The sequence below is a fragment of the Anguilla rostrata genome, chromosome 8 (assembly GCF_018555375.3).
Source record: "Anguilla rostrata isolate EN2019 chromosome 8, ASM1855537v3, whole genome shotgun sequence".
Classification (NCBI taxonomy): Eukaryota; Metazoa; Chordata; class Actinopteri; order Anguilliformes; family Anguillidae; genus Anguilla; species Anguilla rostrata.
In genome coordinates, this window is record NC_057940.1 from 12767085 (window position 1) to 12780503 (window position 13419).

General features: G+C 44.2%; 1 protein-coding gene across 1 annotated transcript; it reads left to right on the forward strand.

Annotated features, from left to right (window-relative positions):
• Positions 1-404: 404 nt before the first annotated feature.
• On the forward strand, positions 405-13128 carry ripk1l (receptor (TNFRSF)-interacting serine-threonine kinase 1, like). The gene is made up of 11 exons (XM_064345559.1): positions 405-520; positions 7253-7439; positions 8312-8468; positions 9072-9215; positions 9310-9541; positions 9769-9918; positions 10451-10527; positions 10715-10784; positions 11067-11642; positions 12538-12675; positions 12833-13128. Exons 2-11 carry the CDS (start codon positions 7282-7284, stop codon positions 13126-13128), a joined length of 1998 nt encoding a protein of 665 aa, XP_064201629.1. The 5' UTR covers positions 405-520; positions 7253-7281.
• The last annotated feature ends 291 nt before the right edge of the window (positions 13129-13419 follow it).

Here is a 13419-nt window from a genome sequence, read left to right on the forward strand (position 1 = left end):
ATTCCCGGGTAAGGACACTGCCGTTGTACCCTTGAGCAAGGTACTTACCTGCATTGCTTCAGTATATATCCAGCTGTATAAATGGATACAATGTAAAAATGTTATGTAAAACGTTGTGTAAGTCGCTCTGGATAAGAGCGTCTGCTAAATGCCTGTAATGTAAGGTCGATTTTCTTAGGCACAAGCTTCCACATCTGAACACAAAGTTGTACACTTTGTGTTGAAAATGAACGAACTGTACCATAAATTACCTTTATCCAAAAAAAAAATGCCTAAAAAAATATATATATAGACGTGTATTATGATGGTGATGATAAGAGGTCTAACGATCATAACCGTGACAGCATACATTCTTGGAATAAATCCGTGACTCTGGTTTCGATTGAATGAGCCTTTAGTTTACAGAAATGCTCCGGTATTTTTCTACTACGTCAGTAGTAGAAAGTATTCTCTGTTTCGACTGGATACGGGCTTTCAGGAAGTGTCTAGAAGTTCAGAAGGACGGTGTTATGTGAAAAAGGTAACTTAAAAAAACTTTTTATAAAAGGTATTTTATTGAAACTTCGCTGTTACGTCGCTTAGTACCATGGCTATTTTAGTTTCGTCGCAGAATTTATCTCACAGCGTAAGAAAAAGTACTTGAAAATGCGCTTCTTTACAGTTCGCAAGGAGTGTGTGCACAGTAGCTACCCCATAACTGTGGGTACTTCATTTGCACCGTGGTAGAGGAATTTGTTTTACGGCTGTGAATGTGTGTTATATTGTCTGAATTACGATCTGTTGTATTCAGCATTTATTTTATAGAAGAATGAGTATTATTATTTTGCTTTTATTTGTATGTTTTAGGCTAATATAGGAAAACAAAGTAGCTACTGCTGTTAATCAGTCAGAAACTTTGGATAGAAAGACATTTAATCGCAAAGTTCAGATATTGTTAAATTCATTCAGATGATATTACTCAGTTTTGTGGTGTTTGTATGACGTGTCCCGAAATCTGGAGTTTTCAGTTAAACGTGCTTTACGCTTACCTTTAAAATGTATCATTTTAAAGAGACCATAGTCTAAAACGGTGTCACTTTAGTTTCAGTATCCCTCGTTTCCAGTATTCGAATTACGGCGGGGTTTGGGGGGGGGGGGGTTAGGGTTAACCTAACCCCCCCCCCCCCCCCCCCCCCAAATCCCCCCAGTAATTCGAACACTGCTCGTTGCCCTATGGCCAGGCATCAAAAAAATCAAATGTCATAAATTATTTGTAGGAAATAGCATTTCCGCATCGAAAGCCCTTGTACGTCGCTCTGGATAAGAGCGTCTGCCAAATACCTGTAATGTAATGTAAAACAGGGACGGATGTCTTGTTCTGAACTGCCTTGCGTATGAACCAAGCGGCCAAAACCAGACTTAGTTTTTAAAACTCGTTTCCGGGACGGAGTTTAGCACAGTGGGTAAGGAACTCGGCTTGTAACCGAAAGGTTGGAGGTTCGGTTCCCGGGTAAGGACACTGCCGATGTATCCTTGAGCAAGGTACTTAACCGGAATTGCTTCAGTATATATCCAGCTGTATAAATGTAAAATTTATACTGATCGAAATATAGCTGATAAACAACTTTGACATAGCATTTTACATTGTAAGTCGCTCTGGATAAGAGCGCCTGCTAAATGCCTGCAATGTAATGTAATTTCCTGGTCTTGTTGTTCCTGGTTGCTCACTAGCGCCACTACAGTTGGCTCCAGTATAGGTGTTTTCATATCCGGTTTCCATGCAAGTCTACGGTACAAATGCGGTCAAAATACAAAGTCAATTTTTTTTCTCATGAGAACAATAGTCACAATATGTGTATTTTATTCGTCTTATGACTGTCGCCTCTTGGCCTTGACATTGCTGCTCCAGCCACGGTCCACCTGTGCTAAGTCTGAAAATGCAGGCATTCCATTTCGTAGTGATTTCATCATGGTGTGTGCTATTTACAGCAGCACTAGACGACCATAAAATAATCCTCCTCTTAAGTTTTTCGGTAGCCGAGTCATTTTTACCATTCCTTTAGCCTACTTAACCAAATAATTAGTTGGCAGAAAGCGTAATCAGCTTGCTATATTTGGTAGTCCAGTAGCCTATGATGAAACAGTTTGCAACTTCGGCTACCAAGCCATTTGACTAGCTAGCTAACCCTAACCGGCAAACATTCAATCTATCAAACATGTTTGACGGCTTGTCAGTCGTGTACATTCCGCAAATGTCTACCTGGGCCATGCTTCACGCATGTGACAAAGCTACTATAATCCCGATTTTGGGATAAACACTGCAAAATTTGCTGAATAACAAAGCCTATGTCGGGAGTCAGGAGCAGCCCCGCGCTGCCTCCCGCCACCTGACAATGTTTTTTTTTTTTTTTTTTCTTTTCCCAGGAACCCACCCACCACCAGGAGATCAGGACAAGGCATTTAAAAAGGAAACTTATTTAACGGTTAATTCATAAAAAACAGAGCACGCCACAATCTCGCACCAACCCCGCCCTTCCTTATTCCCCCCGGCTTCCTCTAGCACTCTCCAACTCTGGCCCTCCCCTTCCCTTCCACGGAGCCCCGACGCAGGTAGGAGCGACACCCCTCACACGCCACACACTTTTAAGCCGCTGAGGTTCCCCTCACACGTGCCCACACTCAGCAAAAAAAAAAAAAAAAAAAAGTGTACCCACTCTGGCCCCCCTGCGCCTCAGCCCCGCTGCCGGAGGGGGGAGACCTCACCCTGCCATCTCACAGGGGGAGCCACTAACACAGGCGGTGTCTCACACACACACTCACACCTCCCACTCCCACACACACCACAAACGATCATCAAAATCAAAGAAAGGATGTAGTTGGCCCACGCCTCAATGCTGGGCCACTCTACATCCAAAAAAAAAAATTGAACCCCCAAAGGTCTACTGTCTCCCACTGTCCACGTCAGTCTCTGGGCTGCTGGGCGGCGCCCTGGACCACTCTGCCGTCCGCTGCACGTTCTTGAAATCCCACTGTTTACCTTGTAGAGTCCCTGCTGCGCCCTGCAGCTGGAGAGCGAGTCGGCGCCGGCTCCGGTCCTGGTCCGCGCTTTACAGTCTCAGAGTGGGAGACTCGCTGTTCCTCCGCCCTCGTCAGGGCTTGTCTAGAGTCTCCCCTCGCGGCGTTGGTCCTTGCCAAAGTAGCGCAGTGTCCTTGCCACAGGACTAGTCTGGCTCTGCACAGCGCCGCTCCTCCCCGGATCCCACCACATCTTCCACTTGGTCTGGGCGCAGCTCGCTCCTCGTGGCACCAGTGCAGCGTCCGGGACCGCCAGCTCACCACCAGGACGGAAGACAGCTCAAACAAACAAAGAGAAACAGAAATAACAATAACAAAAGAAACGAAAACCCACCCTCAACAAAATCTAAACTAACTTAAAGCTTAAAAAAATAAATAAATAAAAAGGAAAAATCCTCATCTGAGGAACCCAACATCCACCCCGGCATCTCTTGTGTTCTCCCTCTCACCTGCCTCCTTATCCCTGCAAGCTTATTAGGACCAGAGACTGTAAAAAATAGGACAAACACGAAACAGCTGCACCACGCCCCCAGCTCCCGCGACCGGCGAATCGGCTTACGCCCCGATCTGCATTGTGCACCCAGACTCCAATAATCAATCTCCCAGTGAATCCGGCACAGCTGTCAGGCTACCTCCTGACACCTACAACACGATGAAATCACACACAGAATTTAAAGAAATTAACCATCTTTGTAAGACTGGCATTTAGAAAGGAACATGTTTTCAGCATTTAAGAGACCGACAAGGGCATTTAAGACAGTGGTTCTCAGAATCGGTCCTGGGGGCTCCTTGCGTATATTGGCTTTTCTCCATTGGTTTTGATGATGTACAAGAAAAAAATAATAGCCTAATAATAATTAGAAATTCAGCGTAGGCTACACTATTTTTGTTTTATGCACCAGATGGAAAACTTGCTGTACAAAGTGCGTTGTCATATTTACACGCCTGCAGATCAGTTATTAAAATACTTGGTAGATTTGTTAATCACCGTTGACAGTGTTAATTTTTATTCGGTAGAAAGTGATTTGCGAACGATCGGTCAGCTAGCGTCACCCAGCAAGTGAACACCACAAACGGCGATGGAGTAGCTAGTAGCACTAGCAGTTACTGGCTCATTAACTGACTGTGGCGAAAACAGCAACGTAACTGGTTTTATCGTCGGACTTTTATTTTGAAATTTTCAGACCTGCGCGAAAGTCCTTACTGTCGCTATCTTCACACTGCTGGCGAAAACCTACGACGATAACTTGCTCGGTTAACAGCAGGTCTACCAGACAGTTATACGAAAATTAGCCTAGTCAAATCACCAGTAGACTACACATCTCTGATTGATTGACCATCAGTGTAGTCAATGTTCTTCCCCTGTGGTTCATATTGCTAATTCGTGAGCTAACCACGGATAGCCTACCTAGCTCACTGGCAAGCTGATATACTAGCTAAGCATAGAGCTTGTAAGTGAAAACGTCACCAAGCCACTCCCCTCGTTTTCCCGCAAAGTTGTCAATGGAAAAATGAATGGGGCAATTTTCAATAAGCGATATTTTTAGTTACAAGTCGGGAACCAATTAGCTATTGGTATGCGGTACTCATGACATATAGGACTCATGAAATATAATATCAGCAGCACGATTGACCCATGAGAAGTACAAGTTACAAAATTGTGTACGTTTAGTACGCTTAGGAACTACACATACCGGTACTGTGCTCACGACGCACGCTTATATCGTCACGGCTCAGCTGGAACACACTTGCGCCCTTCTACTTCTAGTGTCACTTTGATATCGTATTTCAATTTAAAATGACTGGAAATGACAGATTTGTTACTATTAAGTTATATTGTTTATTTCACATCATGATTGTACGGTCGTGATGACAACAGGATTTCCTTCAGGAATCAATAAAGTACAACCATAGACTGTATAAAAGAGTACAACCTAACGGAACTAACTTAAGACGTAATTTCAAATGGAATATAACGTCGTATATATTTTTATCACAACACAACGACAACAATATAGCTAGCCAGCATGGTTTTCGATAAATTACCGACAATATATTTACTACTTACTATGTTTTAATAAAACTATTTATTCTAAATTGTCTTTCTCTTGCCTACTGCACCTGTCTTGTCTAAGTGCACTGTGATTCTGATTTTCACAATGTGTGTATTCCTTTGTAAGTGCTGTGAGCACACGGAAAGTCTATTTTACACCGAAACCTTGCGAAACGAAGTTTCGTTACATCGTGTACTGCGCAGCATATGGTTTGTAATGACAAATAAACCTGACTTTGACATTAGCTAACCAAAACGATATTTTTCATGCTGGCGCTGACAGACCCGCTAATCTACCCTGGCTGTATATGACCGGCTCTACATGGTTGGATTTGGAATGATTTTCTCCCTTCTTAACATTATTGTCCTGACCATTGAAAAAATGCATTAAGCTAACCAGTGACACCGCATTTGTCGTGGGTATAGCTAGCTAGCCACCGGTGTTGGGTGCAGTCGGGCCTATCTGCTGGTCCAGAGTCAGTTATTTTCTTCTCCTACTAATGGTTAAAGTTAGGACCTGGGAAGGGAAATCTGATCCCAGACCAGCAGTTAGGGGCAGCCAAGGCACCGCACTTGGCGGGTAGACTTACAAGCACACGTGGTTGTGACGTATATCATGCGACTTTGATTTTAGTGTAGTTCAGGACCACCAACACATCGTAAATCGACATAAATCCGTTATTTTTCCTTCCAGAGATTGAAATTAATAGAACCAAGCACATGCTACGGCAGAGAATGACGGTCCCAAAAAAAAAAAAAACGTGAGAAATCATTTATTTTTAATCGCTATAGATATTTTACAATCAATGATTTTTAAAAACTCAATAGGATTTTAACATTGGGCTGTGACGTCACGAACCAGACGCCCCCGGGAGGCAATTTGACTTACAAGTTCAATATTTGTTTTGCTGAGAAACATAAATTGAAGATAGAGACCCACGGAGAGTCAATTGTAGCTTTGTCCATATTTTTTACAGTCTCTGGTCTAAACGTAAGCGCCGACGGTTAAGGAAATCTTTTCATTCATTCATTAATTCATTCATTAATTCATTCATTCATTCATTTATTCATTCATAAACCTTTTCTTTTTGTAGTTACTGTGATGTTCAGCTCTCTTGTGTCACCTATGGAAACTTCCACCAAAGGCAAGACTGTCTGCTCAGAAGCCATTTTAATTTGCCTTGTATAATAAGCATTTTTGTCATTCATAAGAACAAAATGTGGTGCAGTGGTGTTCATAGCCCCCTATGCCAAGAAAAAAAGAAGAAGAAAAAATAACTAATGTGTAGAGCCTGGCCCAACACATTGCTCAACAATTGAAACAAGCGTGTGCTGGCAGCTTCCTTGTTTTAAAAATGAACCAAAATGACGTACAGCGCTGGGAGTTTCCCTTGCTGTCAGCATCAGCAGATGTAATTTTAATGCATGCTTTTGCCATTAGCCGGTCTTTAACGAGAGCGGGAGATACTAGCTATGGCAAGCCATTTTAGCATTTAATAGCTAGACTGGATATGTATTGCAGATATCCGTAATTCAATTCTTCCTAGTCAAAAAGAACATTTCAGATAGCCACAATGGATATCTGAATTGGATTGCAGATATCTGAAATGGGAGTTTTTCCTAGTAAGTCTATTGCATATATACAGAATGTTCATTCTGGATGTCATGAATGACATTGTGGATATCTGAAATTGAAAGCCCAATACACATGAAGGGAAAAAGTGATGTCATTTGTCCCAGAATGACGTTGTGGATATCTGAAATGACAATTGTGTATGGGAAGAATGTTATTGTGGATATCTGAAATGTTTTTTTTTTGACTAGGAAGAATTGAATTACAGATATCTGCAATATATATCCAGTCTAGCTATTAAATGTTAAATCGGCCACTTATACTATTTAAGGATTTTTAGATATCTTAAATTTCGTTTTGACTAGTACAATCAAAGTTGTAGATATCTTGAAATACAATTTCTACTAGTAAGAATGTTATATTTTTAATTACCATTCTGACTAGTGAGAATACAATTTTGACTAGGAGAAATGCTATTATGGATATCTAAAATGTAATTACAGATAGGAGTGTGGTTCGATTAAATGTTAAAATGGCTTGCCATACACTAGCGAGATCTGCTTTCCCCGTAGGTCTGTGGTGGAGGACCTTGTGGACAGCCATGGCCGCATCGCCGCAATCCATTTTCATGAACTCCGCCGACCTCATCAAGAGGGAGCCCCTGGAGTGCGGCGGCTTCGGCGAAGTGTTCCTGTGTTACCACAGGACGCACGGCCAGGTGGTCCTTAAGACGGTGTACACCGGACCCACGTTGAACGAGTGAGTCTCCGCCAAACCCAGGGAAGCGCTTGCGCCTCAAGACATCTTCCCACCCGGAACTACCTGTTCCGCCCGGCTGATTTCTGAATCCCGAGACAAAGTGAAGCCACGCTATTCAGCATCATGGTCAAAATATTTAGATATTCATTAGATTTATTTAACTTTAAATTGAAACGCAATTAAAGTTCTGTGTTATAAATGTATTTGCAAATTAGGAAATCACTTATTATAAAACCCTGTTTTTGTACTTTCTTCTTATTCTTCTTACACTTGCATTTTATTAGTATATTTCCGAAAATAATGTTAGCATTATACAGTCTAATGGCACTGAAGTAGTCACAGGAGACATGTTGACACCCACATTTAGAAATTGTCGATACTTCTCCTTCCAGTAATACAGATGGGGATGTCAGAGGGGCACTTGTAAATTTTCATTGGAGTCCATATATTTTCACAGGCATTGGCTGTTTTTAAGGTGCTTCTTTGCTTCAGGGAACTCTATCTTCAGTTTACCATCATTTACTTCTTCCTGTGACGATTCGATGTTATCTCTGAGACCTCATTTAACCTTGGAGGCTAAACCACACAGTTTAGCACCAGAGTCGAATGAACTGCTCTTTTCTTTTAGCTGATAAAATTACTAGGTGATCTAAAAGAAACACCTCATTTTGTGACCATACAAAAATAACATTTAGTCTATTAGCTAGTTTTTGGATGGACAGGACAATTAGAAAAGGGGGCATAAGTGATGTCTTATTATAACGAAGTAATTTGATTAATCAACATTTAATGTTGATTGAATACAGGCCAGATTTAATTCATAACACTTAAGCTCGTGGTCCTAATGGGTGGCTGTCTGTCCGCTCCCCCAGGGGAAACAAGCGGTCGCTGGTGGAGGAGGGCACCCTGATGCTCAAGCTGAACCACGAGCGCATCGTCAAGCTGCTGGGGATGATTTTGGAGAATGGGGCGTACTCGCTAGTGATGGAACTGATCCCCAAGGGCAACCTGCTCTCTTTGCTGCAGGATGTAAGAGACCCACAATGCACTGTCCTGTGTGTGTGTGTGTGTGTGTGCTTCTAGACCCAGCATGTCGCTGGGCATAAGTCAACCACTTGTCAGCCTTAAATTATACGCAAAGAGGTGCCCCAGAGCTCTCAGTATACTGCCTCTGAGGAGTCATGAGCATGGTGTGAAAATGAGTTTATTATGCATGAATAGGCTTCCTTCTAAATTCTATTTGACACTTCCATTACCCCCCCCCCCACCCCCCACCTGCATTGTTTCCCCAGGCTGTCACCAGAAAAGTAATCTTTATTTGGTTGAACAAATAATGCGTTTCATTTCACTACTGCTATACTGTACTTACCATGACCTCTTTCTCTCCCTCTGTCTCTCTCCCAGACCAAAAATACATTTGGTACAAGGTACATTTTGAACACATTCACAGGTGGTTTGTGATCAGAGATGTGGTGGTGATTGTCCCAGTCTTAATGGTATTACACAAACATGAATTGGGATTTCTTCTTTCATAACATCCTGTTCAGAAAATCTTGCCACGGTCCATTCCAATTGGTGGAAAGAGAGAAGCTTTTATTTCATTGTTTTTCTTGTTCTCTGTCACCCTGCTAGGCGCCTGTAAGCGTACCACTATCCATCAAGGGGAGGATTATTCTGGAGATCCTGGAGGGAATGGTGTATTTAACCAAGAAAGATGTCATTCACAAGGACCTGAAACCAGAGAACATTCTGGTAGACAAGGACTTCCACATCAAGGTATTCATTTCCCAATGTGCACATGTATCAGTGTGGAAATTCTTAATTTGGCACGAGTGATTAAAAGTGCGCGCGGGTGTGCGTCTGTGTTCAGATAGCAGACCTGGGTCTGGCCACCTATCAGACCTGGAGCCGGCTGACTAAGGAGGCGTCCCGACGGAAGAGCCGGAAGGGGGGGCGGAGCAGCGCCCGCACGGCGGGAACACTCTTCTACATGGCTCCCGAGCACCTGGACAGCATCCACGCGCGCTCCTCCGAGAAGTCCGACGTCTACAGCTTCGCTATCGTCGTCTGGGTCATCCTCGCCAACAAGGAGCCGTACGAGAGTGAGCGCCCGGCCGTCCGCAGCGCTCGTTTTGACCAAGGATCGACGCTCGTCTAGCGGGTTTTAAACAGGAGTGAATAGCACAGTTTCAGCGGCTGCCGTGCAGATTGAAAGGCCTCACCGCTGTCCGTCATTCTCAGTCACCACGGTAACACTCCACAGATACTACGCAGATGGTAAGAGTTTTGACGGAGGTTGAGTTTGCCTCTCCTGATTCGCTGTTTTCAGATGCCCGGAATGAAGACCACGTATGTCAGTGTGTGCGTAACGGTGACCGCCCGGATGAAACGGCCATTCCTTCTGAAACGCCTGAGGAGATGAAAGCGTTAATGAAGAACTGCTGGAACCACAACCCTAAGCAGCGGCCAACCTTTGCGGGTGAGTGACTCCTACTCTGTGTGGACAGTGACGGTGCGCCCCCTCTGCATAGTCATTGACTATGTAACGTGGTCACTTTGTGTACCGATTGGTCAAGAACTTTAAAGTGTTCCTTCGACACCATTGATTGGTCATAGGTTTTGTAAAGTTGTCAACTTGCGCCCAGATTCAGCCTACCTGTTGACACAAAATTCTGTCACAAAAAATATGCAAACCAATATATTTATACATACATATATGCACTTTATTGCATTCTTTGCTATGAAAAAATTACACTTTTGCAAATGTGGATGTGTAGTGGATGGATGTGTGGATCACGTGCACTGATATGCATGTGCCTGTGGTGTGTCTGTGTGTATATCTACGTACGCATGTGTGTACGTTTATTTTGTCTTACTCAAACAAATGCTTATTTACACATTTTTACAGGGATCTTTTCCCTCTGGTAGTCCCTGCTCTCCTCCCACCTTGTGTGCATGGTGGAATTTTGCTCGTGTGACTGGTGTAAATCTATTATGCTGTCTTTGTACAGAGAGCTACAGTTCGTTCCAGCCCTTCTACAGGGACAATTTGGAAAAAGATGTGGAGCAAGATATTTCACAGCTCATGGTAAATGCTATGGAACCGACTTACCTTTTAAATGAAATGTCTAGCACAAATTAAGTCCTTGGCTGGAGTCAAATAGTTAGTATTGTAAGCCAAACAACTATCACTACTTAGCTGTTTGCACAGTTATACCTGATGTATTCACATATACCAGGGCCCCAGATCTGATTCTTTACTTACTGACCTGCAGGTGACGTACGAAGGGCCGAACCACTATTTGGAAATTATGAAATCCATGTCCCTGGATAGGACATATACAGGTATCTGGGTGTGGAAACAGTGTCTTAGCAACATCTTTTCTGATCAATGTACTGCAATATTTATATGTAAATTTATTTTAAAATATGATCCATATGTTTCACAGCAGTGCATAAAAAAAATGTATATGTCTATTTATATTTCAAAATCTAAAAGCAGCAATAATTTGTATATTTGCCAATATATTGTGAATCTTGATGATATACTATTTATTATTGACCATCTGATGCAGTGTTGTGGGTGCAGTATGCGTATGGTTGTTCATTTGGCTGTTTGGCTGTAAGATTCTCCAGCGCCGCTGCGGAGCTCGGACAGCATGCCCATCGAGGCCAGCATCGAGGACCTTCGGCTCTCGGAGCCCGGCAGGGAGGATCCCCTGCAGACCGACGCCGGCCCCATCGACGACAGCAGCCTGAAGCTCAAACTGGAGCAGGAGCTGGGCTACCACCAGCACGGCAGCTACAGCTGCCTGGAGCACCGCTCCCCGACGTCCCACCAAAGCCCCGCCCCCTACGCCGCATCTTCCTGGAACGCCGCATCTCCCTTGAACGCCGCACCGTTCTGGAACGGCCCCCTGGAGAGGGGCGTCCCGCTCCAGGAGTCCTCGGTCCAGTCCTGGAACAAGAATGAGCCCGTCCCGCCGATCGACTCGTACAGCACGCTGTCCAGTTCCAACTACAAGGCCTCGCCCATAAGCCCCATCCCTGGTGCGGGAGTACCCCCAGTCAGCCCCATTTCGATGAACCACTATCAGCAATACCACCGCCTCTACTCCAACCCGGCCAATCCCACACCAGAGTCTGATGTCACAGCTGGAAAATACCACAGCATGTCTGCTAAGATGCCATCTCAAGACACAGGTAATTCTGCTAACATACTCCCTCCTCACCCAGGGCATTCTTATAAGACATTGTCTTCAGACTAAGGTAGCTGCTAAGATACCACTTTTAGGCCCAGATGCTATGATACTCCAGTCGCCAGACCCAAATAGTTCTTATAAGACACTGCCTCAAAATCGCAGTCATTTTCATTCCATCAATACCAACCACCTAACAATTTTTGGCTTCCAGAACCTTCTCATGCTGGATATCCCTTGAATGTTGTAAGTCGCAAGTCGAACATTCTTGAACTTCCATATTGATTTGAATTGCGGGGGGTTTTCGTTTTCGTTTTACCTGGAGTTCGCAATGTATGCAATGCACTGAGAATGTTCTTTTCACAGAGCTTTCCTTTGGAACAATTAGTATACTCTAAGACTGCTTGGGGAACATTCTCATCATAACCTTAGAGCTCAACCAAGTGAGAATCTAGCTGCAAGTCTTCCAACATTTGCTAATTTTGCATTAAAAGTCAGTTTCTTTGCCCCAGCTCATATAACTGCATTACAACGACCCAGATAAACAATTTGTGAAACCTGAAGGTAAATATGCCTTAACAAAACCCATGAGAATATACTTTATGAACACCCAGGATTCATTTTATGAGGACTTTGACTGAAACCAGTTCACAGTTACCTGCCTAAAGACCAACTTAACATTACCAAACACAGATCACTTTTAAAACTACTAAATAATGCATTTGGAATGGTTTTAAATGGCATCATTTTTTAGTTTGATTTAAAGAGTACAGTTACTGTATCAAGTTCATTTGGGATTTGAAGACACTGGATTTCTGAGCCCATGTTGCAGCACCTCATAAAGCATTTTATGTGGAGTCAAACGGCAGAGGTGTCTGTCTCTGTCCTCTTTCCCCTAGGAAGCCTGTTCATACACAACGCCAGCGGGATTCAGATCGGTAACCATAACCGCATGAGTCTTCAGAGCCAGGATTTAGGATCTGGCAGCTACCAGCAGAGCAGCAACAGCTTGTACAATGACCTTCTACTGCTGTACGGTAAGCACACACAACCTCTGTTCGTTTTTTGTGGTGGCCGCCTATCCAAGTACTAACCAAGACCACACCTGCTTAGCCGTAACTGTGTGACTTTAAAAGGTGTTGGTTGGTGCCTGCTGGCCGGCGGTGACATAGTGCTGTGTTTTACTGCACCCAGAGGACTGTCCGGTGAGGGAGGAGCATCTGGACCTCCTCAGGAAGAACATAGGGGCCCAGTGGAAGTCCTGCGCTCGGCAGCTGGGACTGACGGAGACGGAGGTGGAGACCATCGACCACGACTACAACCGGGATGGGCTGAATGAGAAGGTGTACCAGATGCTGGAGAAGTGGAGGATGAAGGAGGGCTTAGTGGGCTGCACCATGGGAAGGCTGTGCCGCCTGCTCGGCAGCTCCATCAGAGTGGACCTGCGCTGCGAGCTGCTTCAGCTCTGCAAAAGTCCCACATCCCATTGACCAAACCACATCCATAGACGTACCTGCACCCCAAAACCATGTCCAAACATCCCCAAACCCATGTCCCCATAGACCGACTCCCCCAAAAACCCATGTCCCCATAGACCGACTCCCCCAAAAACCCATGTCCCCATAGACCCACTCCCCCAAAACCCATGTCTGATAGATCCACTCCCCCAAAAACCCACATCCCATAGACCGACTCCCCCAAAAACCCATGTCCCCATAGACCGACTCCCCCAAAAACCCATGTCCCCATAGACCCACTCCCCCAAAAACCAAACATCCCAT

What these genes read in the sequence shown, in the direction of transcription:
- ripk1l (XM_064345559.1), top strand. Translation starts at nt 7,282, where the DNA reads ATGGCCGCATCGCCGCAATCCATTTTCATGAACTCCGCCGACCTCATC. An exon ending in GCAGCGGCCAACCTTTGCGG is followed by an intron (nt 9,919 to 10,450) that starts GTGAGTGACTCC and finishes GTCTTTGTACAG; the next exon opens with AGAGCTACAGTTCGTTCCAG. An exon ending in AAGATATTTCACAGCTCATG is followed by an intron (nt 10,528 to 10,714) that starts GTAAATGCTATG and finishes ACTGACCTGCAG; the next exon opens with GTGACGTACGAAGGGCCGAA.